The sequence below is a fragment of the Erpetoichthys calabaricus genome, chromosome 12 (genome assembly GCF_900747795.2).
Source record: "Erpetoichthys calabaricus chromosome 12, fErpCal1.3, whole genome shotgun sequence".
NCBI classification, from domain to species: domain Eukaryota; kingdom Metazoa; phylum Chordata; class Cladistia; order Polypteriformes; family Polypteridae; genus Erpetoichthys; species Erpetoichthys calabaricus.
Genome location: NC_041405.2, coordinates 3,576,597 through 3,600,778, shown reverse-complemented (window position 1 = coordinate 3,600,778; position 24,182 = coordinate 3,576,597). Strand labels below are relative to the sequence as shown.

At 42.4% G+C, this 24,182-nt stretch overlaps 1 protein-coding gene across 1 annotated transcript in view; it reads left to right on the top strand.

Moving 5' to 3' along the window:
- LOC114661721 (integrin alpha-M-like) overlaps positions 1–24,182 on the top strand; it is a 59,397-nt gene that overhangs the window by 12,707 nt on the left and 22,508 nt on the right. The window contains exons 8-16 of the mRNA XM_028814886.2: positions 3,726–3,879; positions 7,552–7,702; positions 7,782–7,852; positions 8,489–8,609; positions 10,368–10,501; positions 10,818–10,955; positions 11,066–11,281; positions 14,705–14,835; positions 16,835–16,980. Of these exons, the coding sequence (XP_028670719.1) occupies positions 3,726–3,879; positions 7,552–7,702; positions 7,782–7,852; positions 8,489–8,609; positions 10,368–10,501; positions 10,818–10,955; positions 11,066–11,281; positions 14,705–14,835; positions 16,835–16,980 (1,262 nt within the window). The remainder of the gene's footprint in view (positions 1–3,725; positions 3,880–7,551; positions 7,703–7,781; positions 7,853–8,488; positions 8,610–10,367; positions 10,502–10,817; positions 10,956–11,065; positions 11,282–14,704; positions 14,836–16,834; positions 16,981–24,182) is intronic.

The following is a 24,182-nucleotide window of genomic DNA, read 5'->3' as shown; positions in this document are numbered from 1 at the left end:
AATCTTAACCATAGTTTAACGGGGCCTTAATGCTAATCATGGTCTAATGTGATGGGTGTTAAGTGACGGACGTTGAGGCATTACATGACTGACCTCGTAGGTACTGCGGTCTGCAATTACACTTTGTTGAAATTAAGTGGAGATTGTTAATTTGAATATTTTTTTTTGTTGTTGTTCTTTATTTCGTCTTTCGTATTAGAAATTTGTTAGTTTTCGCATACCCCTTGGGGTCAGAGCGCAGGGTCAGCCATTGTACAGCGCTAAGGTTAAGGGTCTTGCTCAAGGGCCCAGCAGGGTAGGATCTCTTTTGGCAGTGATGGGGATTCGAACCGGCAACCTTCTGGATACCAGTGCAGATCCTTAGCCTCAGAGCCACCACTCCACCCCGTGCTTGGCACACAAGCAAACAGTAAGCTGGTACGTATTTTTACCTTACCACAACTTACCTCAAATTTGGACAATTTCTCGAAAATAGTAGCCAAAATCCATGTGCATAGCCACGCCAACACTTCACTTCCATCAGGTGTATAAAGTTTCCACTACGACAGCTAGATGGCATGACTAGTGCTTCCAATATGATCCTTGGTATGTATCGAATATGCATCAACTGGCATTGGAGGGATACATACGCCATCTCGGCTGCATTCAGGCCAGAAGCGGTTTGAAGCGATTTCACGACAGTTGTCTACAAGGGGTTAAATAAAATATTCTTTTGTTTTTCTTATTATCCTTCTGTTGATCAGTCTGTATTAAAATTCATCAAAACATCAGAATTAAAAGCTTTTAAAAACTACTAAACATTTCAATTAAGGTCAAAACTGGAATCCGTTTTTCTTTTCTACACCACTCTATACTTTCATTTGTATTAATGAGTGTGAATTGCGGAATCGCAACGGCAAATTGAGAACACACGGAGGGTGAGGAGCAAAGGCGCTGTCTCCGCGCTCTCTCGCCTTTCTTTCTTAGCCAGACCGGCCACTACACTACCAAGACTATAACTTGGAATACCTGAGGTTTCTTGCTCTAATATCAAGCCGTACTCCTTACAACAGTGGTTCTCAATCTGTGGGGGGAGCGCAAAGTAACAAAAAGGGGGTCACGAAAATTAAAAAAAATAAAACGAATCAAAAATATGATTAATACAAATATTGAAACCAAAACAAATTAACTTAAACTACATTCTGATACTAGAAAAATAAAAGAGTTAGATAAATGTCGATAAAAGTTAAGTAGGTATAATAAAATATGCATCTATGATATATCATTAATTAAAAAGAACAAATTGGTATTAGTGGGCTCCTTTCAAAAAGATGTTGGGGGGCGCGATTAAAACTACTGTATTATGAAAACTTAGGTCGCAGATACTTAAAGGTTGAGAAACGCTGCCTTACAAGAATGTCTTATTTTCTTGACACTACGAAATAACCAGAGACAGTAAACGGAGATGTCAAATTAAACACAGATATATTGTAAAATGAAAGAAAGAAAGACATTCAATAACAAAAAAATATGTATAAGTGTGCACAAATTACCACTTATCCCCAAAACACCAGTGACTAATTTAATACGTATATATTAACACAAATATTTACAATTAACCCTCCCTTGCCCCCCAAACAATTAACAAAAGCACACAACACAAATACAAACACAGATCTTTAAAACTCGGAAGTTGAAAATGTGGTGAAACAATGTGTCCCAAAATAAAGTCTGGCGGTATAGAAACTGGCTGTGGTGTTGTGGTGCTTCCTCTCTACGACAAAACGACTTCACTGTAAACGTCCAGGCAATGGTTGGAGTGACTTCCACCCCGGGGTTTCTCGGCTCTGGCTGTCGTGATGAATGATCGGTCGTTGAAAAAGCAGGCAGTGGAATAAAGCAATGAATAGCAGTATCGAGTTTGTAGATGGCTGGGTAAATTATTGTCGTCTTTTCTTTTCTTCCCTCTCTCTCTCTCTCTCTCTCTCTCTCTCCGCCTCACCTTGTCGCCTCTCGCTCCTCTTTTTTTAAATGTAAAATGTCCCGGATGTAACTGGTGCGTAAATAGGTGATTTCCGTCTTGAGGCTGCGGCCTCTGTCCCTCTGCACTTACAGGGACAACATTCACTGACGTACACATTACGGACAGTAAACTGGATGATGAAAACAACACTCACTCAGCACACACATAGAATATACTATTATGATGTGGCCCCGCTACACCTGTGTGTGTAAAGAATGACATATGAAACATAACTAGTTGTCAGTGTGCCAATTGAATAGTCAATAATAAGGTTCATAGACTTGTAAATCTGACTCTGAAGGAGTCACCAGCCATGAACCTCACAGCACGTCACTGCCATCCAGGTCTTCTGTTGGCGAATCCTGATGATTGTACGTGTAGTTCGGCCGAGTGCAGGTGATATTCTTCTTGCCGACGGCTTCTAGATGGTACCAAACTGTTACAAATACTCGCATGTCTGGCATATTCAGTGAGCTTTTTATGAGACGGTTCAGATGGTAGTTACTCATATCTGGCACATGTTGTTTTTTGGCTGGTGGTCTTCTAAGACACAAATCAGATACGATTTATCTCTTTGTGCTCTAATCGCTTACGGTCTCTGCCTGAAAGTGAAGAGTCAGGCCTGCTTTAATCCAGTGGTGTAGCAAGGTCTGGTGGCACCCGGTACGGAGTTTAAACTTGTCACTCCCACGTCCACCAAAATATAAAATGAAATGTATTGAGAAAGCAATTTTTTTATTCAATTGGTTAAGTAAAGGGGGCATCATGTTAATTATTTTGTAAACAATTTTTTATGAAAAAAAAAATTTAAGGAAAAACCGAAGAAGCGTCGAAAAACGTGAAACAAATATATTTAAAAATACAGTCTTGGCGACGTAAAATAAAGGCAATAACGAGCCAAATCAAGAGAACGCCAATGATAATTTCCCAATACTGCCCCTTCTTGGCCTCTGATTTGTCGCCAAAAATTACGCCAAATCACCAGTTAACCAGAATTGTGACACATGATATGTCGTGTGTCCCGGCTCGTATATATAGGGGCCTTAAGATAGTGGGATGGGGAGGGAGATATTGTCCGTTCGCTCGCTCGTGGAATTATCCTAAAGTAAACTTGTTCTAGAGCGAACAATACCTACCCACCCCACTGTCTAAAACGTTTTGCGCCGACCATATTATTATGATGTTCGGGTTAAAATATCATCTTGTTGCACAGAACGACTTGTGGCGATGATATATTTGTGGCAGGGATGAGACAATGAGTCACGGGACGGGTTGTTTGTTTACTTGAGCACCACCACAATTCAAAAGGAAACGGGACAGAACACCCCCCCCCACCACCCCCAAACGCACCACACAATAATACTAAATCATTACAGCATCACATCGTTCACAATTAGGGATTGTTAAAGCCCATGTAAATTATTTGACATGTTGTTTTATGTAACAAAAAGGCACATTAATACAAAACCGGCAATTTTTTGTCGCCCCCTCAGAGCTGGTACCCAGTGCAGGCCGCACCCGCCTTCCTACGCCACTGCTTTAATCATCCAGAATCCTTCCTTGAAAGAACTGACCTTGCATCCGCTGCATTAGGCTCACAAATCCCAATGATTTAATGGTTATAATTTCAATTCATCTAAGCATCGTTAGTACTGTATTCATTGGCAGTTTGTTATCCAGATTGAATTCCATTTTGGCTTTTGAATTTCTTTCTTTTTTGCAGAAGGGAAGTGTTCACCAGCAGTGCCGGTTCCCGTTCCAATGCCAACAAAGTCCTCATTGTCATCACAGATGGAGTAACGTATGGAGATGACACACCACTAAGTGAAGTGGCACGAGAAGCTCAGAACAAGGGCGTCATTCGATATGCTGTTGGGGTAAGTTGACACACGCTGGTGCACTGTACACTTCCAACAAGGCAATCTGTTTCCGAAGATGAGTACATTGCAAAAAAAATTAAATCTAAACAAGTGAAAAAATGTTAGTATCAAGCAATTAAATCTGGTTTTCCTTATTGCAAGATTTAGTGACTTATCAAACAATTTTGTATTTTATTCATTAAAATTCTTTCTGAAATTTTGCCAGCAATTCAGCTTTTTAAATTTTATTTTACACACACACACACACACACACACACACGCACACACACACACACACACACACACACACACACACACACATATTATATATAATATATATATTGTGAAAAAGTCACTATATACAGTAGGCACCCGACCCGACACAGACTGGACACGAAGGCACACGTAAAATAAATAAACTATTAATTTTTCTTCGCCTGTGGGCGCAAATCTTCACCGTGTCCTACAGGAAGTACACAGTCTCAAGCACAAACACAATGCAAAGCACTCTCTTCTTCCTCCAGCACTCCTCCCAGGCAACCTCGTCCTTCTCCTCCCACTGCAGCACCCACTGGCGGCACGCACAGAACCCAACATGGCTGCACCAAACTCCAACCCCCATAAAGCCCTGTGGGAGTCTGAGGCACCGCTGCAACTCAGGGAGGCTTCCATCTAGTGTCCAGGGGAGGTATTGGGTCTCTCATCCTTGCTCCCCTGGAACAAATGCTGCAGGGGCGTCCCGGCTGGACATGGGTCCTGGCCGTCCGCCACTATATAATATTATATATATATGTGTGTATATATATATATATATATATATATATATATATATATATATATATATATATATATATATATATATATATATATATATATATATTTATATATATTTATTTATATATATATATTTATTTATATATATATATATATATATATATATATATATATATATATATATATATATATATATATATATATATATTTATATATATAATATAAATATATATAATAGCAAGAATATGTATACTGCATCTAAAAAAATGAAAGGACCTCTTTTTAATAAGACTATAGTATGAAGTCAATGAAACTTGTGGGCTATTGATCTGGTCAGTTAAGTAGCAGAGGGGCTTGTTCATCAGTTTGATCTGCTTTAGTGCACTAGAGGGGCAAGAAGGAGGCAACCACCTAAACAGGAATGAATGGTTTAACAAGTGGAGGGAGGCCACTGACATTTTTCCCTCCTCATGTTTTGTCACTCGTTTTGCATTTGTCTATGGTCAGTGACACTACCGGTAGCATGACGCCATACCTGGACCCTGCAGAAATGGCACAGGTAGTCCAGCTTCTCCAGGATGGCAGGCACATCAATACGTGGCATTGCCAGATGGTTTGTTGTGTCTCCCAGCAGTCTCAAGGGCATGGAGGAGATTCCAGGAGACAGACAGGCAGGTTCTCTAGGAGAGCTGGACAGGGCCCCTCATAGAAGGTTGTTCAGGAACAGGATGAGCACTGGCAGAGCCTAGAAAATGACCTACAGCAGGCAGGCCACTGGTGTGAATGTGTCTGACCTAACAATCAGAAACAGACTTCATGAAGGTAGCCTGAGGGCCCAATGTCCTCTAGTGGGCACGGTGGAGCTCAATTGGCATTTGCCGTAGAATACCAGAACTTGCAGGTCCACCACTGGCGCCCTGTGCTTTTCACAGATGAGAGCAGATTCACCCTGAGCACATGTGACAGACGTGAAAGGGTCTGGAGAAGCCACAGAGAATGTTATGCTGCCTGTAAAAATGTTTAGCATGAGTGGTTAGGTGGGGGGTCAGTGATGATCTGGGGAGGCACATCCTTGGAGGGACACACAGATCTCTACAGGCTAGACAATTGCACCTTGACTGCCATTAGGCATCTGGGTGAAATCCTTGGACCCATTGTCAGACCCTGTGCTGGTGCATGACAATGCCTGGCCTCATGTGGCAAGAGAATGAAGGAATTGATACCATTGACAGCCCCCCCCCCCCCCCCGCTCACTCACCTGACCTCAATCCAATAGAACACCTCTTGGTGGGACATTATGTTTGGGTCCTTCCTACACCTTAGTCTGTCCAGGAGCTCAGTGACACCCTGGCCCAGATCTGGAAGGAGATCCCTCAGGACACCATCCATCGTCTCATTAGGACGTTGTCAGGCATTTATACAAACTACTGAGTACAATTTGGAGTTGCTGCAACGACATTTCGTCAGAATTGACTCGCCTGCCTGCCACTGTATCATTTTTTCCCCTTTGATTTTCAGGGTGCCTTTAAATTCAGCCCTCTCTCTGTAGGTTCATCATTTTCATTTCCATCCTTTCATTCCGCACACATCACCATATCAGTCCATAGCAGTAGGGAGAGCCAGCAGCATTTTTTATCCCATTGAGATCTCATGTGTTTTCAAAGTGTTGCTTTCGTTTTTATTGACAATTATAATAATATATTTTTTCCTCTGGTACTTCCTGATGCGCCAGTATGAGAAAACCCACACATATGATGTGATGTTCAACTCGTCTTGATGTTCAGTCATATAAGACGTTGGGTTTTTCAGAGCTCCCTCCTATTTTTGTCCCTCTAGACCTGAAAAACCTTCATTTCTTGTCACTTTTGGACCCCATTTTGTGCAAGAAATTACATTTCACCCTAATGGTAAAGAGTAAACCAATAGGTGTCTTCAACTGAAACAATCAGAAGGACCTGAAGTTGTGCAGCCCACCTTAACCAAACCCCTAATGGGATATGTGAGGTTTCACAAAGCTTCACAAAATGGGGATCAGGAAATATTGAAATTTGGAGTGTCATTTTATGCTGTTTTGAGGTTACTGTACATTAGGTTATATTTTGGATATTTGACTCTTTACCGGTGGTCCTAGCTCTCAAAGTGGTCCCTCCCAGAAGGTTAAAAATGACAGACTCTAGACATCAGCATGTGGTCTAGCTCTAGACTATTTCAAGGTCAATAATTACAAAAATGATGCAACGCTTGACCTTTGACCCTTTACTAGCCCTCGATGGACCTCCATAGGGTTAAAAAATGACACATTTCTGTTTCAATCGAGAATATTTAAATTTTAAGCATTGAAACTGAAACACATTTTAACATGTCAGATATTGGACATGACTATCCTTGTTTTTCATGTACTTCTTCCTCATGAAGTAAATCATACGGTGGCCAAGAAGGGCAAGTGACAAAACATTTAAAGGTGTGACGCGCGCATTCAAACGAGTTGACACCCAAAATTAGAGATGACGCGCTCACAATCAGAGGGGTGACGACAAGTCAAAGTTTACATTAAAGGTGGGTACCCTGGCAAAACAAAAGGAAAACGCTGATTGATGGCAAAGGTTTGTCTGTCAGTCCACAGGGGAAGTTTCTGGTTAAGTGGCGTGCTGAGTAAAGGAAGTTAATATAGCATTCAAAATCTAAAGAGTTCTTGTTATGAACCCAAAAGCTTCAGAGGCACCCAGCCGGTCTGATGGGTGATTTATTTGAGAGTTTATGAAACCAGTTTGTAAAATATACAACTAAGATTCTTTCTCCTTCCCTATCATTTTGTCCCCCAGCTATTAAATGTTCAACTACATGTCAGCACTTCAAATGCCCACTCTGCTCAGTTTGTCCATCCATACCATTTGATTGTCTGATATTTCTTAACAGGTAGGGGATGCATTTAATAATGATAAAGCAAATGAAGAGTTAAGAACCATCGCCTCTAATCCACCTGATCAGTACGTCTTCAAAGTTACCGACTTTAACGCTTTGGACAGCATCAAGGACAAGCTGCAAGACAGGATTTTCGCCATTGAAGGTAAACGTTACAACATCTGGGCAGGGAGGTCAATTCCTTAGCTGGCTCTGCAGCTCAAACCCGTTACTTGTATTTGCAGGGACGCAGGCATCGGGCGAATCCCTTCAGCTGGAGATGGCGCAGGAAGGATTCAGTGCTTTACTTCTTCCTGTAAGTCCAACCATTCTGATCACAAACTCCTCCGCATCAGAGGTGAAACCTTCAAACAGCCACTGGCAGTCATACCACATCCATCTGACCCAGGCCCAGCCAGTACTTCGATGGGAGACCATCTAGGAAAAGCTTGGGTTGCTAGTGGAAGAGGTGTTGGTGCGGTGAAAAAGGGTCCGCTGAACCTGTGGTCTGTGTGTGGAGCTCAGTGGTGGGGATACTGTGCTGTAAAAATGGTGCTGTTCTTTAGATGAGAAGTAAAACTGAGGATGTGATTCCCCGTGGTCATAAAAGATCCTTCATAAAGAATAAGGTGTGTCCTGATGTCCAGGCTAAATTGCCCACCACAGCCTAGTCATTCTGGCCCCCCTAATCATCCCCTATCTCGAATTGACTCTCATTCACCACTGAACAGCTAATGTGTGGCGAGTGCACTGCTGCAAAAATGGCTGCCGTCACATCCTCCTGGTGGGTGCTGCACATTACTGGTGGTTGAAATTGCTCCCCACTCACTATGCAAAGCACTATATAAATGTAAAGAATTATTATTATTACTATAGGCCTGAGTCTTTCCCCTTCCAAATATCTACCAGACCTCAGATGGCCGTCTCTTCTCTCTTCTGATTCTCTCGTCAGGATTGGATTGTGGTTGGGGCCGTTGGGGCCTACGAGTGGACAGGAGCCTTCATGAAGAAGAGGCCTCAGTCTCAGTCTTTGTTGGAGCAGAAGGTCCATATACCAAAAGGATCTTATTTAGGTGAGCGCTCAGTGCTGTCAGTATGGCAGAGGAGGCTTTCGCCCGGGACTTCGTCTTGTGTTGTGAAATGAAATGCACGTGAATTCTGAGAGTGTGATTCTCTTTCAGGCTCCTATTTCAACACTCTGTTTCTTATTTTATGCAGTGCCTTTGCACAATCTGCATTTTTAAGGGTAACAAACAAATATTTTAGTATTTTTGAAGTTAAAGACCATGTCATAGAGCTCACTGTCCTGAATGAAGCTGTACTCTGGACATTTAATTGTTGTTTGTCTCCTTTTTGGTGTCCTTGACGTAACTCCTTTGCCAGCTGGGAACCCCATCACACATTCCAGGTTTTTTTTTTTTCTTAATTTCTCTCTATTATATATTAAAAAAAAAAATCTTGGAAGGAGACGAGACGTGAGACACCTTCACATCCCACGAGATGAGACTTTGTGCCAAGAGATTTAACCCACGCCTGGGGCCGGAAATAAAACAAAGAGTAGAAGACAAAGTAGAACATCGTAAAGAATTCAAAAACGTTGGCGCAGTACACATGCAGAGCATGTTAGAGATTAGGAAAGTACTAAAACTCAAAGTCTCAAAAAACTGATAGTAAAGATCCCATTAACGCAAACAAACGGAAATTATTATTCGGTGAAATAACAAGAACAGCAAAAAGAGATTGAATATATTGTTCAGTGTCCTGCGGTGGGTTGGCGCCCTGCCCGGGATTGGTTCCTGTCTTGTGCCCTGTGTTGGCTGGGATTGGCTCCAGCAGACCCCCGTGACCCTGTGTTCGGATTCAGCGGGTTGGAAAATGGATGGATGGATATATTGTTCGAATTTAAACTTGTAGATCGTCTAATTTGTGTTGCCATCAGGGAAAAGTAGTGTTTCTTCCCAATGAAGAGGCCTATCCGTGAGAATTAAAAGTTTTGTTGTTTGGTGAAAGTGAAATCCACAAACACTACGGGCAAAATATCCGAGTTTGCAATAATCTTTCCACGTTCGTATCAATCAATGCTCAAAACGTAGATTTACACAATTCAGGACCATATACTATGAGAATCTGTGGTCTCACAACAATTAAAGCTACGACAAGTTTAATTTCGAAGAAACCACAATTCGATCAGGTGTATATTTATGATCACGGATAAGTGATGCAAACATAGAATCGAAAGAGTAGGTAACAATTCCCATGAAAATAACAATCTCTTTAAATTGTATAACCAGTTAACCAAACCCAGGGGTGGCGAGTGAAGAGAGCAGGAGGCGGAGCCCCCTAGTTTATTTATATATATATATATATATATATATAATTTTTTCTAAAAGTCCAGATAAATAATATCCTATGCACCAAACCAAAATCCTGACAAACCAAAAGTCACAAACTATAAACCATTTGTTATATATTGCTGAAATAAATGGACCACGCCATGTAGTCAGTTCTTCCTTAACTTTATTCACTCCTCCTCTTCCTTTCCTCCTTCACCCCTCTCCTCACAGCGACCTCTACCTCCTGACTGATTACATCAATATCCCACACCATTCTAATGTTACAGCTTATACCTGGTAAAGTAACTACATCATGAGATTCAAGATGTCCCTCAGTGATGTCATTGGTGTTGGGCATCCTGGTGGTCTCCTGTAAACAAGATGGTAATAAAAAAATATACCAAATTAAGACTAAAGGGAAAAATAAATCACAAAATCAAATCATTGGGTCAAAATAATAAAAACAAAGCTTAATTACCCAAAATTCTCTTTTCTCAGGATATTCAGTAAAAGCATTCCGGCATCAGAGTACCACTTTCTTGGCATTGGGAGCACCGCGCTACTCGCACAAAGGAGCAGTTTCAGTGACCACCTTGGATGGATGGGAAGTGCAGAAGATAGATGGCAGTCAGGTGAGACAAGGGCTGATGTTTTGGGGTCAGGAGTTGATTATTTCAGTCTCTGCCATCTAATGGGCTGCCGGGCCTACCTGAATCTCAGTGGGACATTCAGTGCCCTAAATATTAAGAGGCTGTTATCTTTGAGAAGAGCTACTGATGGGGATCTGAGGGGCTCTACATTATACATTAGGGTCCCAATGGGCCCTCCTATGAATGTAATGAAGTCCAGAGGGACAGTTGAGACATTGGCAGATCAAAGAATGTCCACAGAGACTTCTCTTGACACAAAGGCTTTTCTCTGACACTCCATGGCCTTGTCTCCTACTAGGTTGGCTCTTACTTTGGTGCAGAGCTTTGCATGGTGGACTTCAAGAACAGTGGCACCAGTGACCTTCTGCTGATTGGAGCACCCATGCACTATGAAAATGGCAGAGAAGGTCAGGTCACAGTCTGCACTTTGAAAAGGGTAAGAGGAGTAACCTGTTTAATCTCTGAAGCCTACGAGTCCTGGGGTTTGCTGCTATATGAATGATGGGATAGCGTCATTGAGTTAACCTTCTTGTGGACTTCTTGTAGAATTTTCGAAAACCTTTATTCAATTGTGACAAGACCCTATATGGACAAAGCACAGAAGTCCACTCCAGGTTTGGGGCCACTCTGGCAGAGGTTCAAGACTTCAATGGAGATTCCATCAAAGACGTGGTGATTGGGGCTCCAATGGAGAACAACGGCCAGGGAAGCATCTACTTGTACCACGGGAAACTGATGGGACTAACGCTCCAGTTCAGCCAGGTCAGTCTGTACTAGGGGACATGGAAGGAACAGCAATGTCCAGGACGATAGGGCACATTAGTCCTACTCTGTCCAGTGTCATTCAACTCATAATGCACTGAATGACCTACAAAGTGGAACAAATGAGGTAATTAAGTGAGGCCATTACATTGAACACTCCTGGAACACCAATCTCCAGCAAAAGTTCAACAGGAACTTGACATCTGGTGCAACACGTCAGTTTGGGAATCGATATGCATTTGAGTAGGACACACTTGGAGCCCGATGTCCAATAAAATCTGATGTATGGCTCCAATATCTCATACAGCAGAACTCAACAGAGAAGTCATGTCTGATAGAATTAGATCTACCTGAATGCAAAGCAACGTCCAACACACTAAGACCCATCAGTGTCTAAGTAAACAGTTTTGTAGGACCCTAACAACGAGGTTTGGGGTCTGTGAAGAAGCATTGCTAATCACTGCACTATCATTCCACCCACCCACCTGTAAGTTAATCTGTCTGGGGGCACAATAAAGTAAGAAAGCTGATATCCCCAAAGGGCTTTACATTGTGTAGATATGGCCAATACAGGAAGACCGGGCATTGTCTCAGCAAGCACTTTTATTGATCTCATTGTGGAATAAAGTGGAATAAAGGATCAGTGGCCAATATCACGGGATGTCCTAAGAGCACTGTGTCCAATATGTACCAGCTTTTAGTATGTTGTCAAGATGAAACAAACAACATTCAAATTTTAGGTCATCCTGTATAATTGAAAAGATTGAAAGAAAAAGAAACACATGTAAAATGTGCAAAAAACAAGTCCAGTGCCTCGGGTCGACTGCCCAAGATGGTGGCTCTTCCAGATTTCCAGCATTCTGGGAGGAAGAGACTGTGACATTGGAGGTGGAAAGGTGTCACCTTATCTTCTGCAGGGGGAGGAGAAGAGAAAGTGTTTATTATACGCCGCCATCTCCTGTCTCAGTGGAGAATTGACATCACCCAAGCCTTTAAGATGTTTCCCACTTGCATGCACATGAGGATATGTGCAGACATTTAGAACTTGCTTTTTGCTTATCTTTGGATTAGGAAAGGCAAATAATGTCAGGGATTCTGGGATGTTGCTAAGTCCAAATAGGGCATCAACCACAGTGCTTATAACATCCAAAGGCTACGGTCAATGCCTCTTTTAAATTAAATTCTACTCATTCCCAAATTTGAATTTAGTAAATTATTATTGATAGTTTTAAATGTTTGTACACTAAAGGGGGAGAGAGAGAAATAGCTGCTGTTGTTAACAGTAATTTTGTTTGATTTCCCATCTCTCTCTCTGTGTGTGTGTGTGTATGTATTAGTAGTTGGAGATCCACAAAGGTAGAGAATGAATCGCGTATCATAAAGTAGTTTTTACTCCTGAGCTTTCAGCCCCCGCCAGGAGCCGTGGGTGCGTGGGGCCCTCCTCACTCACGCGTCAGCCTTGGGGCGTGTCTTACATCTGCTTAGCTAGCGAATGAGAGAGCTGCTTAACGGATTTAGATTTTTTTTTTTCTTCTCTAGAATTTGCTTGAATATTCTGGTTGGTTTTGCGACTTCTCTAATCGAGCTAAGAATCATAGTTCGCTTGCAGGAGTGATATATTCATGCTAATCCGAGACAGAGGCTACGGGCCGAGGGTAGGAGGAAGCGTGATGCCAGGACTGGGGAGCCGGGCAGGACACTCCTCGCTGTCCTGTGTCACTTCTGTGCTGGCAGAGCCGCGAGGGACAGCTAGTATTCAATACAAAGCCATACAAAATAAATCGGGAGTGGTCTCCCGTACACTTTCTCGTATATGGATATTTGATGAGTTAACCGCAAGACAATGATTATCCTTTTATATTACGTACATTAAAGAAATCAAATGAATAATATATTGAACAATTATTATAAAAGTACAGTTGAATAAATCGGACTCTGCAGCTGCATGAATAAAAGGTAAAGTACCACTTCCGGTCAGCAGAAATAACCCAAAAGTTGATGGAAATCTGCGTTTTGAACCTAATACTTGTATGCAAAATTTGGTTGACCGAAGTGAAAGCGAACTCAAGTTATCGTGTTTACACTCGCACACAGAGACACAGACATAATTCCAAAATTTTTGAACTCCTCGAAATCTCGAAATGGAGTTTTTTGGAGGATTCCAATACTTCATATACGAGAAAGTAAAAAAAGAAACAAAAACCAAATGGTCAGTTTTGCGAGTCTAATAAAAGCTTTAGTTTTAGTTTACATGACGCACACAGAATTGTGTTGCGGAGGTTGACTGAGCATACGGTCCGCCAGAAATTCCTTAAATGTGTTGTTTGGAATTAAACTGTTATAAGGTTTTTTTTTTTTAATTTAATCTCATTGCTAATTGTTTATTAAAATTAGAGTTCGTCCTGTCATCTTGTTGCCATCGTGTTTGCCGGTTTTCGTCAATTTTAAGCATTATGTAGAGCAATGCCACCCATTTGTAGTTGCCATGATTCCAAGGTCTTGATCAGGCCGAGTTTTTGCCATATTAAATTATTAATCAATTTTTGCCACTTGTTGCTTTTTGTTTGATACAGCGATTTATAATTTTTACAGTTGTGCCCGTGATGTAACCATATGCTATCATTTTGTGTTTCTAATGATGGCCGCCTCATGCTGTTTCTTCATAGCACCACCTGTTGCTGGTCATGTTCTGCTTACTGTTGCTGAACGATGTCATTTGGCGACTGGTAAAGAAGACATGGTGGCAGGTGAAGCCGCTAAACTTCGATTCATTCACTAGATAAGAAAGAGGGAGCTGAATGACAGCCTTTTTTTCCCTTAGCATAGTTAAGAGAGGAAACCCAGGCTGGTATTGAGAGTGTTTCTAGCTCTCTTAGTCCTGGTTCCTGTTTAAGGGTATCTGAGCTCTGATGTTCAGCGTGTTGATTACTCTCATGGCTTCTTGAGCTCTCGCCTGCTCCGGACGATGACTCGGCTCGCTCCATTCTTGCTCACCGATGATCTGAGCTGACCGTAATGCAGAATGTGACAGCCTCACTATTAAAGACAAATGTACACGGGGACAGATGTCTGATGTTTAGATGGTAAGCAAAGGAATGCTTTATGAAAGCACAAATGACTACTGTTACAGTTGCCATGTCTGATAATGGGTGTCAAACCAATACTGTAGGGGCAAGCAAGGAATTAACAGAAAAGAAAATCAGCTGTCAGCAGTTCACGGTACCTCATGGACTCAATGCAGAGTAGATTCAGTTTAGTGTATGTCATGTGACGTGACCAACACCATCAGACAGACCAGGGGCCCAGCGCTCAGTACACAATGGAAACCCCACGTCAAGCAGCACAGGAAGACCCCCGAGTCGGATTTGTTTTGGTCTTTAGTAGCTAGAAAGAAGTCTCACTAATGCTCTTTGTTACATGCAGCGAATTGAAGCCTCTAAAGTCTCCAGAGGTTTGCAGTACTTTGGCCAGTCTGTACACGGCATCATGGACATCAGCGGTGACAACATCCCGGACCTCGTCATTGGCGCACTTGGCAAAGTGTTCATCCTGAGGTAAGCCGAATCGAGAGTTTGTCTGGATCTGCCCCTTTTGTGCCAGCTGCAGTGTCGCCACTTCCATTCTTGACCTCCTCACTGAATGCCTTCTTCCGTCTCCTATGATCTTTGAACTTCTTCCTGTTGGCTGTGGTATCACTTTAAATAAACAGCACTTCTCCGCTCTTGCTGTCCTTTGCTAGAAGTTCACATTAACATGTCGCTTGTTCATTCAGTCAGAAGGAATTCGTGAATGGGCGACCTGTATGATGGTCCAGGCCATGCCCACTTATATATATGTGGATATGCTTCTTGTTAAGCTGCTGTGAAAGAAAAATTAACTGCTTGCAAGCTACTTAGGGTTAATAGCTGAGAAAGCCGTTTTGCTTTAACGGCAGGTCATTCATACAGGTGTCTGTCATAAGACGGTGCAGTAAGCTTACCAAGGACAACTTCCAGTTTCTTTAGGAACACCTCGTCTATTTGACACAGGAAAGATGACCTTTCCTACTTTAGGATAAATAAGGGGAAGAGGGAGGAAGAAGATATTATATAAAAAGCAGATAGAAAAATGGAACTTTGCTCTTCTTCTTCTGCCCTGGGCAGTGCAAAATCTCCTACCCACAACGTCACCTGTGGTGTCCCACAGGGCACTGTGCTTGGACCCATCCTCTTCACCATTTACATGCTCCCTCTTGGAAATGTCATTAGCAGACATGGTTTATCTTTCCATTGTTATGCTGATGACTCTCAGCTTTACCTCAGGACCACCCCCACCTCCTCTACTGCTCCTCTGCCAATATCTACATTGACTACCTTCCTGGAGGAGACAGAGGTGTGGATGAGGCTAAATTTTCTTCAGCTAAACAGATCCAAAACAGAAGCCATCTTAGTTGGCACAGCACACCATCTCCGCTCTTCTACCATCACCAGTATCACTCTCGCTGGCCAAAACATCCCCCTTTATACATCTGTCACCAATTTGAGTGTTAAAATGGACCCTCAACTCACCTTTGACACCCACATCAAACACCTCTGTAAGTCTTCTTTCTACCACCAAGAACATCGCTAAACTCCGCCCAACTCTCACCCTGGCAGATGCAGAGAAGCTCGTCCATGCCTTTGTCTCCTCCAGGCTGGATTACTGTAATTCGCTCTTTATCTGGATTCCCAGCAAGAGTATCCAGAGACTCCAGTATATCCAGAATAGCGCTGCCAGGATCCTGATGAGGGTGCAAAAGCATGACCATATCACCCCAATCCTGAAAACTCTTCACTGGCTCCCTGTCCCACTCAGAATTGAGTACAAGGTCTCCCTCCTCACCCATCAGTGCATTTATGGACATGCCCCCCTTTACTTACAGGAACTCCTTACTCCTTATACCTCCTCACGCACCCTCCGCTCTGTACACACTAACACTCTCCAAGTCCCTAGAACCAAGCTTTGCAGTATGGGTGATAGGGCCTTTTCATCTGTGGCGCCGAGACTGTGGAATGCCCTCCCTGACTACCTGAGAGCCCCACAGTCGACTGATGTTTTTAAAAGGAATCTAAAAACTCATCTTTTTAGAAAGACATTCTGTTAAAGTACAAATAGATTCTCTTGTTTTATTATTTTATTTTTTACTCTGTAGCACTTTGAGATTGTTAAAATATAAAGCGCAATATAAATAAAATTTATTATTATTATTATTATTATTATTATTATTATTCTGCCTTGCAACGTAGAATCCATGTACTCCAATGAATTCGATTTTTATTCAGTCACAGAGAACTATTCCTGTCTTCCTCTGGGGTTTCTTCCACACTGCTTTTCTGGACGGTCTTCACAAAAGCTGGCTGAAACTCGGCCAAGCAGGCAGTGCTTGTCCCCCCCAGTGTTCTCTGAGTTGCAAGCCCCAAGCACAGGCCCACCTTGGATGACCACCTTTGCAAACAAATGTTGAAAGACCTCTGGAACTGGTGTCCTCCTCCTGAACCCGTGGACACATTAGTAACTATCATCTGCTCTCTGCAGGTCCCGGCCAATCTTTGCAGTGAAGACCACCATGAAGTTCTCTCCGGATATGATCAAAGTGGAAAGTGGCGACTGCGAAAACAAATACATGGAGCACAGGCTCACCATCTGCTTCACTCTAATCAAAAAAACCAACGATAACCAAGGTACAGTGTGCTACTTTCTGTCCTAAGAGTAAAGAACCCAACTCTGTCGGTAATGTAACCGGATGAGCTGTGCAAATGGGGGCAAAACACTCTTGCAGCAAGGGGAAGGTGCAAAATGCAAAAGTGCTTTTCTTAAAAACAAAACCAAAAATAGAGTCCATAGTGCAGTGCCTCAAAAATCCATAAAAACAAGTGCATTTGGGGGGGGGGGGGGGGGGGTGTCATGAGGTCACTGGAAAAGGGTGTGTGGTGCAAAAGAACGAAGGTCCAAGTCTTTAGAGTCCTCCTGCTTCCTGTTTGAGAGACATGGACGCTATCCAGTGACCTGAGATGAAGACTGGACTCCTTCATGTGTTGTCTCTTCAGAGAATCCTTGGGTACCACTGGTGTGACTTTGTGTTCCTCATGGAGTCCCTAATGAGGCACATGACCTGCATTGTGAGGGAGCGTCAGTTACGATTACCTGACGGCGATCAGCTCACAGGACCCTCATTGTTGAGGACCCGAGTGGCTGGAACAGACCAAGGGGACACCCACATGACCCTCTATCTGCCACACCCAGGTGTTATTTCCGAAGGGTGGGACTGGATGGGGTTGCAAACCAGGATCCCTAGCTGCTTCATTGTGTGGTGGGCGCAGCAACGATCTGTACCAGTGCCTGCTCCCTGATGTGACCTGACCTGATTTAGCCTTTATTAATTTAATGTAATTAACTTTGGGTTGCAGTTTTAACAGTTTTGGACTCCCCATTTTGGATAATGTCATAGCATCAGCAATGTTTCATCAGAATATATGATAATGTGTGGTGGACATCTCTGGGCTTATTTACTGAAACTTTGGAATTTTATAGGTTTTATTGTTATGCATTTTTATATTAGCAATGCTATTTTGTGTCATGTTTGTTATATGGTCACCACCTATATAAGATGGCGGCACCGATCAGCATGTATCTGAGTATCAAAGAAATAAAAACTTCTTGGAAAGGAGAGAGAGAGAAACTGAGGACATTTTAAGATTGCATTTGGACCTTTGCAATAATTGTTTTATAATTAATTATGACTCTGGCCTGTCTTGTAATAATGATGTTGTTTGTTCTTAAAACGTTTTATTTGTTTTCGACTCCTTTCTGGATTCAAAGTGCCTTTCTTTTTCCTGTAGGCATTTATGTTACTTAGTTGTAATAAGAACAAATGGTAATCACAAGAATCTGCACGGGAGAAGTAACTGTCTGACTAGAAGGTTACATTTGTAGCATAACAGTTCAAAGGTTGCAGATAATTTACTTTGCTGATGCTGGGTGACTTCCATAGATGAAATTATAAGTGATGAGGGTCCTGAAGAGGGGAAATGAATATCAAGTGATTTGAAACGTGTCCTCCACAGATTCCTTATCTTATATATAAACGTCTAAGCGTGGAATTGTGTGTGTGTCTGTCTGTCTGTCTGTCTGACCCAGCAGTGAGAGGTGGAGTTCATCAGAGCACAGCAAGAGGAAGGTGAACAAGATTTCTGGTCCATGGCTAACAAAGGAATGGTGCATTGTGGATTTGTGTGATTTTTTTTTTTCATTATTAACTGTTCAAATATTTGTAGCCTGGTAACAGGACAGAAAATTGCACAGCTCCTTAATGTCTTTGGCAATAGGTGGTTATGTTCAAGGCTAGTTGCTTAAGGAAGTATTTCCTTTAAAGTATCCACTGTGCAGGCGTGTTCTGATAAAAGAGATAAATAAATAGAGCTTTGGCTGGATAGTCCATTAACATGGAAGATGAATGAGCTTTTGAACCTGCCCCACCTCCAGAGGGTCATTTACGCAGGCTTTGCTGCCCCCAAATACAGTATGTCAAGCCCCACCCCACTCCCCCTATCCTATCACAGGGGTCAGTGCTAGTGCCAATGCTATTGTTAATATATACTGTATAAATGATTTAGATAGGAATATAAGTAACAAGCTAGTTAAGTTTGCAGATGATCCCAAGAAGGTGGATTAGCAGATAATTTGGAATCCGTTATATCATCACAAAAGGACTTGGATAGCAGACAGGCTTGGGCAGACTTGTGGACGATGAAATTTAATGTCAGTAAATGTAAAGAATTACACATAGGAAGTAGAAATGTGAGGTGTGAATACACAATGGGCGGTCAGAAAATCGAGAGTCCACCTTATGAGAAGGATTTAGGAGTCGTAGTGGACTCTAAGATATCGACTTCCCGACTGTTCAGAAGACATTAAGAAGGTTAACAGAATGTCCGGTTATATAGCACGATGTGTGAAGTACAAGTCACAGGAGGTTCTGCTCAAGCTTTATAACACTCTGGTGAGGCCTCAGCTGGAGTCCTGGGTGCAGTTTTGGGCCCACCAGACATAGCAGCACAAGAGAAGGTTCAGAGAAGAGCGACTAGGCTGATTCAGGGCTACAGAGGATGAGTGATGAGGAAAGATTAAAGGAGCTGAGCCTTAAGGTTATGAAGAGGAGACCTGAGTAAAGTGTTTAAAATGATGAAGGGAAATAGTCCAGTGGATCGAGACGGCGACTTTAAAATGAGTTCATCAAGAACATGGGGACACAGTTGGAAACTTGTGAAGGGTAAATGTCGCACAAACATTAGGAAGTTTTTCTTTACACAAAGAACGACAGACACTTGGAATAAGCGACCAAGTAGTGTGGTAGACAGGAGGACTTTAGGGACTTTCAAAACTCGACTTGATGTTTTTCTGGAAGGAATAAGTGGAGGGGACTGGCGGGCTTTGTTGGGCTGAATGGCCTGTTCTTGTCCAGAGTGTTCTAATGTTCTGTGTTGTGGGTTACTTGTTGGATTTTTGAGTCTGACCCACCTAATATTTCAAGTACCACCGATTTACCATTTTGGTTTGGGCCTCACTTGAACTCCACTTGCATTTCTCACTTTTTTTCATTGCAGTATTTTTTTTCCACTGCTCTCCTTTTCTCTATTAATATTTTGAGTTCTATTCTCGGAGGGTTGCAGTTTTTCTCAGTTGCCACTTCTGCACAGACCTACAAGTGCAGTCATCTGAGGATGGCTTAAAATACGGAGACGTTGTTGTGGCGTCTGCCTCTCTGCTCACTGCCCCCGTTTTCATGCTTTTTCAAGTCTCATCGTGCATTTCTGGCACCTTTTCTTTTAATCGTTGCTGAGGTCTCGTGTAACTTCTGCTCTCTTCCTCGCTGTGCAGCCACCTTCTTGTCTGGTGTAGCGAGTGCTCGGAAGATTTCGAAGCTGCTGCAGTTCAGCTCTCCTCTGCTTTTTGTTCTCTTCTCAAATTAATGAATTAGGATTTGGCTTCGCTAATTTCATTCATTCTTTGTTTGCACTGCTCTGTATTTTATGTTATTTATTTATTTTTTGAACTTCTCTGGTTTGTTCTTTTCTTGTTAATAGTGGCGCTCTCTTGGTGTTGTGGTTTCAGTTCAGGATTTCACCAGTGGGGATTCTCAGCCCTGTTTGTAAAATTAAGTTTCAGTTACCTTTTTCTTTGCTCAACTGACAATAAATTGTTACTAATAATAAACTTAAAGATTATTCTTAATGAAAATAATTCAAGTCCACTACAGTTTGGGGGGTGTGTTGGGAGGGTTTGCTTTGCCTTTGGTCCTCCCTCATAACAAATTCAAATAAAGCACAGGAGGCTGCCGGCCTGAGATTTCACAACTTGGGTAAGAAAACGCAGGACTCGGCTCAGTAGGCTCTCTGATGGGGTGGTGGTGACGCTCCTTCTGTTTTGGGGTCTTGACATCTGTGGGAATCTGACGTGGCTTCTGCTTTGTCTCAGTTTCGTGTTGCTCAAGCAGACACTACTTCTTTCTTTTGTGTGCCCCTCGCTGTAAAAAGTGACATTTGTTTTTGTCACTTTGGTGGGAGCAGTGATGTTTGAAGTCCGTCTGTGAGGGCTGAACTTGTGATTTTTCTCCTTTTGTTTCCCTCTGTTGATCTTTATGATTAAACATGTCAGAAGGTGAAAACACACTGACAATCTGTCTGTCTGCTTGCCTGCCATAGACTGTATTTGTCTGGCTCTCTGTCCATCACATAATGCCTTTGTGTTTCTGTCTGTTACTTTAGCACCTTTTGTCTGTATTTCTGTCTTATCTACATGTCTGTCTGTCCGTCATATACTGCCTTTGACAATCTGCCTGCCTGCCATATGGTGCATTTGTCTGTCTGTCGCAATGTGTTTGTGTCTGTCCATCCATCATATAGTGCCTTTGCCTGTCAGATAGACATGCACTCTATGGCAGGCAGTGTAAGAGTTTAATTTGAATCCTACTCTATGTGTGCACCTGGCATGTGTCGGAGTCTCATATCCTTCTGAGCTTATGCCTAAAAGCTAACGCTGTTATTTTATTATTCACTATGATAAAATGTGTTTCTTGTCCTTTACATAACCCCTTAAGAGAAGTGCTATATGTATGGCAAAACTTTTCCCTTACAATACTGTTTCCTGCCTTGTACCAAGCTGGATCATAATATATTTACGTACAGTGCATCCGGAAAGTATTCACAGCACATAACTTTTTCCACATGTTGTTATGTTACAGCCAATTTCGCAATGGAAAGAGAGAGCGAGTTCTACATAACAACAGGCTCCCATGTAGTGTGAGGTCTCTTCACTGGGAGGAGTTCTTTCAGACAGAGGAACTAAACAAGGGCTCTTTTGTTATCCTAAGGCCCACAGATTTCAAGTCCTGCCCTTGCTATCTCAGGGAGGATGAGCGTGAGAGATGGCCGTCATTCTGAACAAATTCCTATGCGAGTGGATTCTTGACCTGAGTTCACATGAGGCAGGAGCGACAGTAGCAGGGAGACAAATGGAGGGAGAGGGGGAGAGCAAATCCTCTCCTGTGTAGGAAGTGCCCACAGTTACCTGTCCGATTGGTCACTGACTATATGTATGTGGATACAGTGCATCCAGAAAGTATTCCCAGCGCTTCATCACTTTGTCCACATTTTGTTATGTTACAGCCTTATTCCAAAATGGATTAAATTCATTTTTTTCCTCAGAATTCTACACACAACACCCCATAATGACAACGTGAAAAAAGTTTACTTGAGATTTTTGCAAATTTATTAAAAATAAAAAAACTGAGAAATCCCATGTCCATAAGTATTCACAGCCTTTGCTCAGTACTTTGTCGATGCCCCTTTGGCAGCAATTCCAGCCTCAAGTCTTTTTGAATATGATGCCACAAGCTTGGCACACCTATCCTTGGCCAGTTTGGCCCATTCCTCTTTGCAGCACCTCTCAAGCTCCATCAGGTTGGATGGGAAGTGTCGCTGCACAGCCATTTTAAGATCTCTCCGGAGATGTTCAATCAGATTCAAGTCTGGGCTCTGGATGGGGCACTCAAGGACATTCACAGAGTTGTCCTGAAGCCACTCCTTTGATATCTTGGCTGTGTGCTTAGGGTCGTTGTCCTGCTGAAAGATGAACCGTCGCCCCAGTCTGAGGTCAAGAGCGCTCTGGAGCAGGTTTTCATCCAGGATGTCTCTGTACATTGCTGCAGTCATCTTTCCCTTTATCCTGACTAGTCTCCCAGTTCCCACAGTATGATGCTGCCACCACCATGCTTCACTGTAGGGATGGTATTGGCCTGGTGATGAGCGGTGCCTGGTTTCCTCCAAATGTGACGCCTGGCATTCACACCAAAGAGTTCAATATTTGTCTCATCAGACCAGAGAATTTTCTTTCTCATGGTCTGAGAGTTCCTTCAGGTGCATTTGGGCAAACTCCAGGTGGGCTGCCATGTGCCTTTTGCTAACAAGTGGTTTCCATCTGGCCACTCTACCATACAGGCCTGATTGGTGGATTGCTGCAGAGATGGTTGTCCTTCTGGAAGGTTCTCCTCTCTCCACAGAGGACCTCTGGAGCTCTGACAGAGTGACCATCGGGTTCTTGGTCACCTCCCTGACTAAGGCCCTTCTCTCCCGATCGCTCAGTTTAGATGGCCGGCCAGCTCTAGGAAGAGTCCTGGTGGTTTCGAACTTCTTCCACTTACAGATGATGGAGGCCACTGTGCTCATTGGGACCTTCAAAGCAGCAGAAATGTTTCTGTAACCTTCCCCAGATTTGTGCCTGGAGACAATCCTGTCTCGGAGGTCTACAGACAATTCCTTTGACTTCATGCTTTGTTTGTGCTCTGACATGAACTGTCAACTGTGGGACCTTCTATAGACAGGTGTGTGCCTTTCCAAATCATGTCCAGTCAACTGAATTTACCACAGGTGGACTCCAATGAAGCTGCAGAAACATCTCAAGGATGATCAGGGGAAACAGGATGCACCTGAGCTCAATTTGGAGCTTCATGGCAAAGGCTGTGAATACTTATGGACATGGGATTTCTCAATTTTTTAATTTTTTAATAAATTTGCAAAAACCTCAAGTCAACTTTTTTCACATTGTCATTATGGGGTGTTGTGTGTAGAATTCTGAGGAAAAAAATGAATTTAATCCATTTTGGAATAAGGCTGTAACATAACAAAATGTGGAAAAAGTGATGGAGCGCTGGGAATACTTTCCGGATGCACTGTATTGAGATATATATATATATATATATAAAATTATAATATATAAGATATATATAAATATATAATATATAGGCCATTGTTCTTTTTCTCCTTCCTTTTACGCGTTCACACAGCTCCCAAAAAATAAAAATGAAAAACATACATTCAAAAAGTCATGTACATTCCAAACAAACAGGACTATCAATCAAATTGTGGTCATCTGAGGTATCAAAATCTGCCATATCCTGTTAGCGACTAGGTGTAATCAATCATGTTAAAAGTTTTCTGATTTTGTAATGAATTCCTTTTAAAGAAAAGCGACCTAATCAATGAATTTTATAAATATAGCGCTGAGGACATTTTTTTCCTTTGTAGCAATGTGACTAGCATGTGGCAAATATGTAATACACTCGTTATCTCTAAGAATAATGTTACTTAAAGAATAACGATTGATGCTTGCCTGCCTGTGTTTTATTGCTTAAATCGGGGCATTCCGGGGGGGGGGGGGGGGGGGGGTGCCTGTGTGTATTAAATTTTCTTCCACAGCAGGCAAGAAGGCAGACAGACAGACAGATTTGTCTGCTGAGTGCATATGTCTGTCTGTCTGTCACATAATGCCTTTGTGTTTCTGTCTGTTAATATAGCACCATTTGAGTGTCTTATCTATCTGTTCGTCA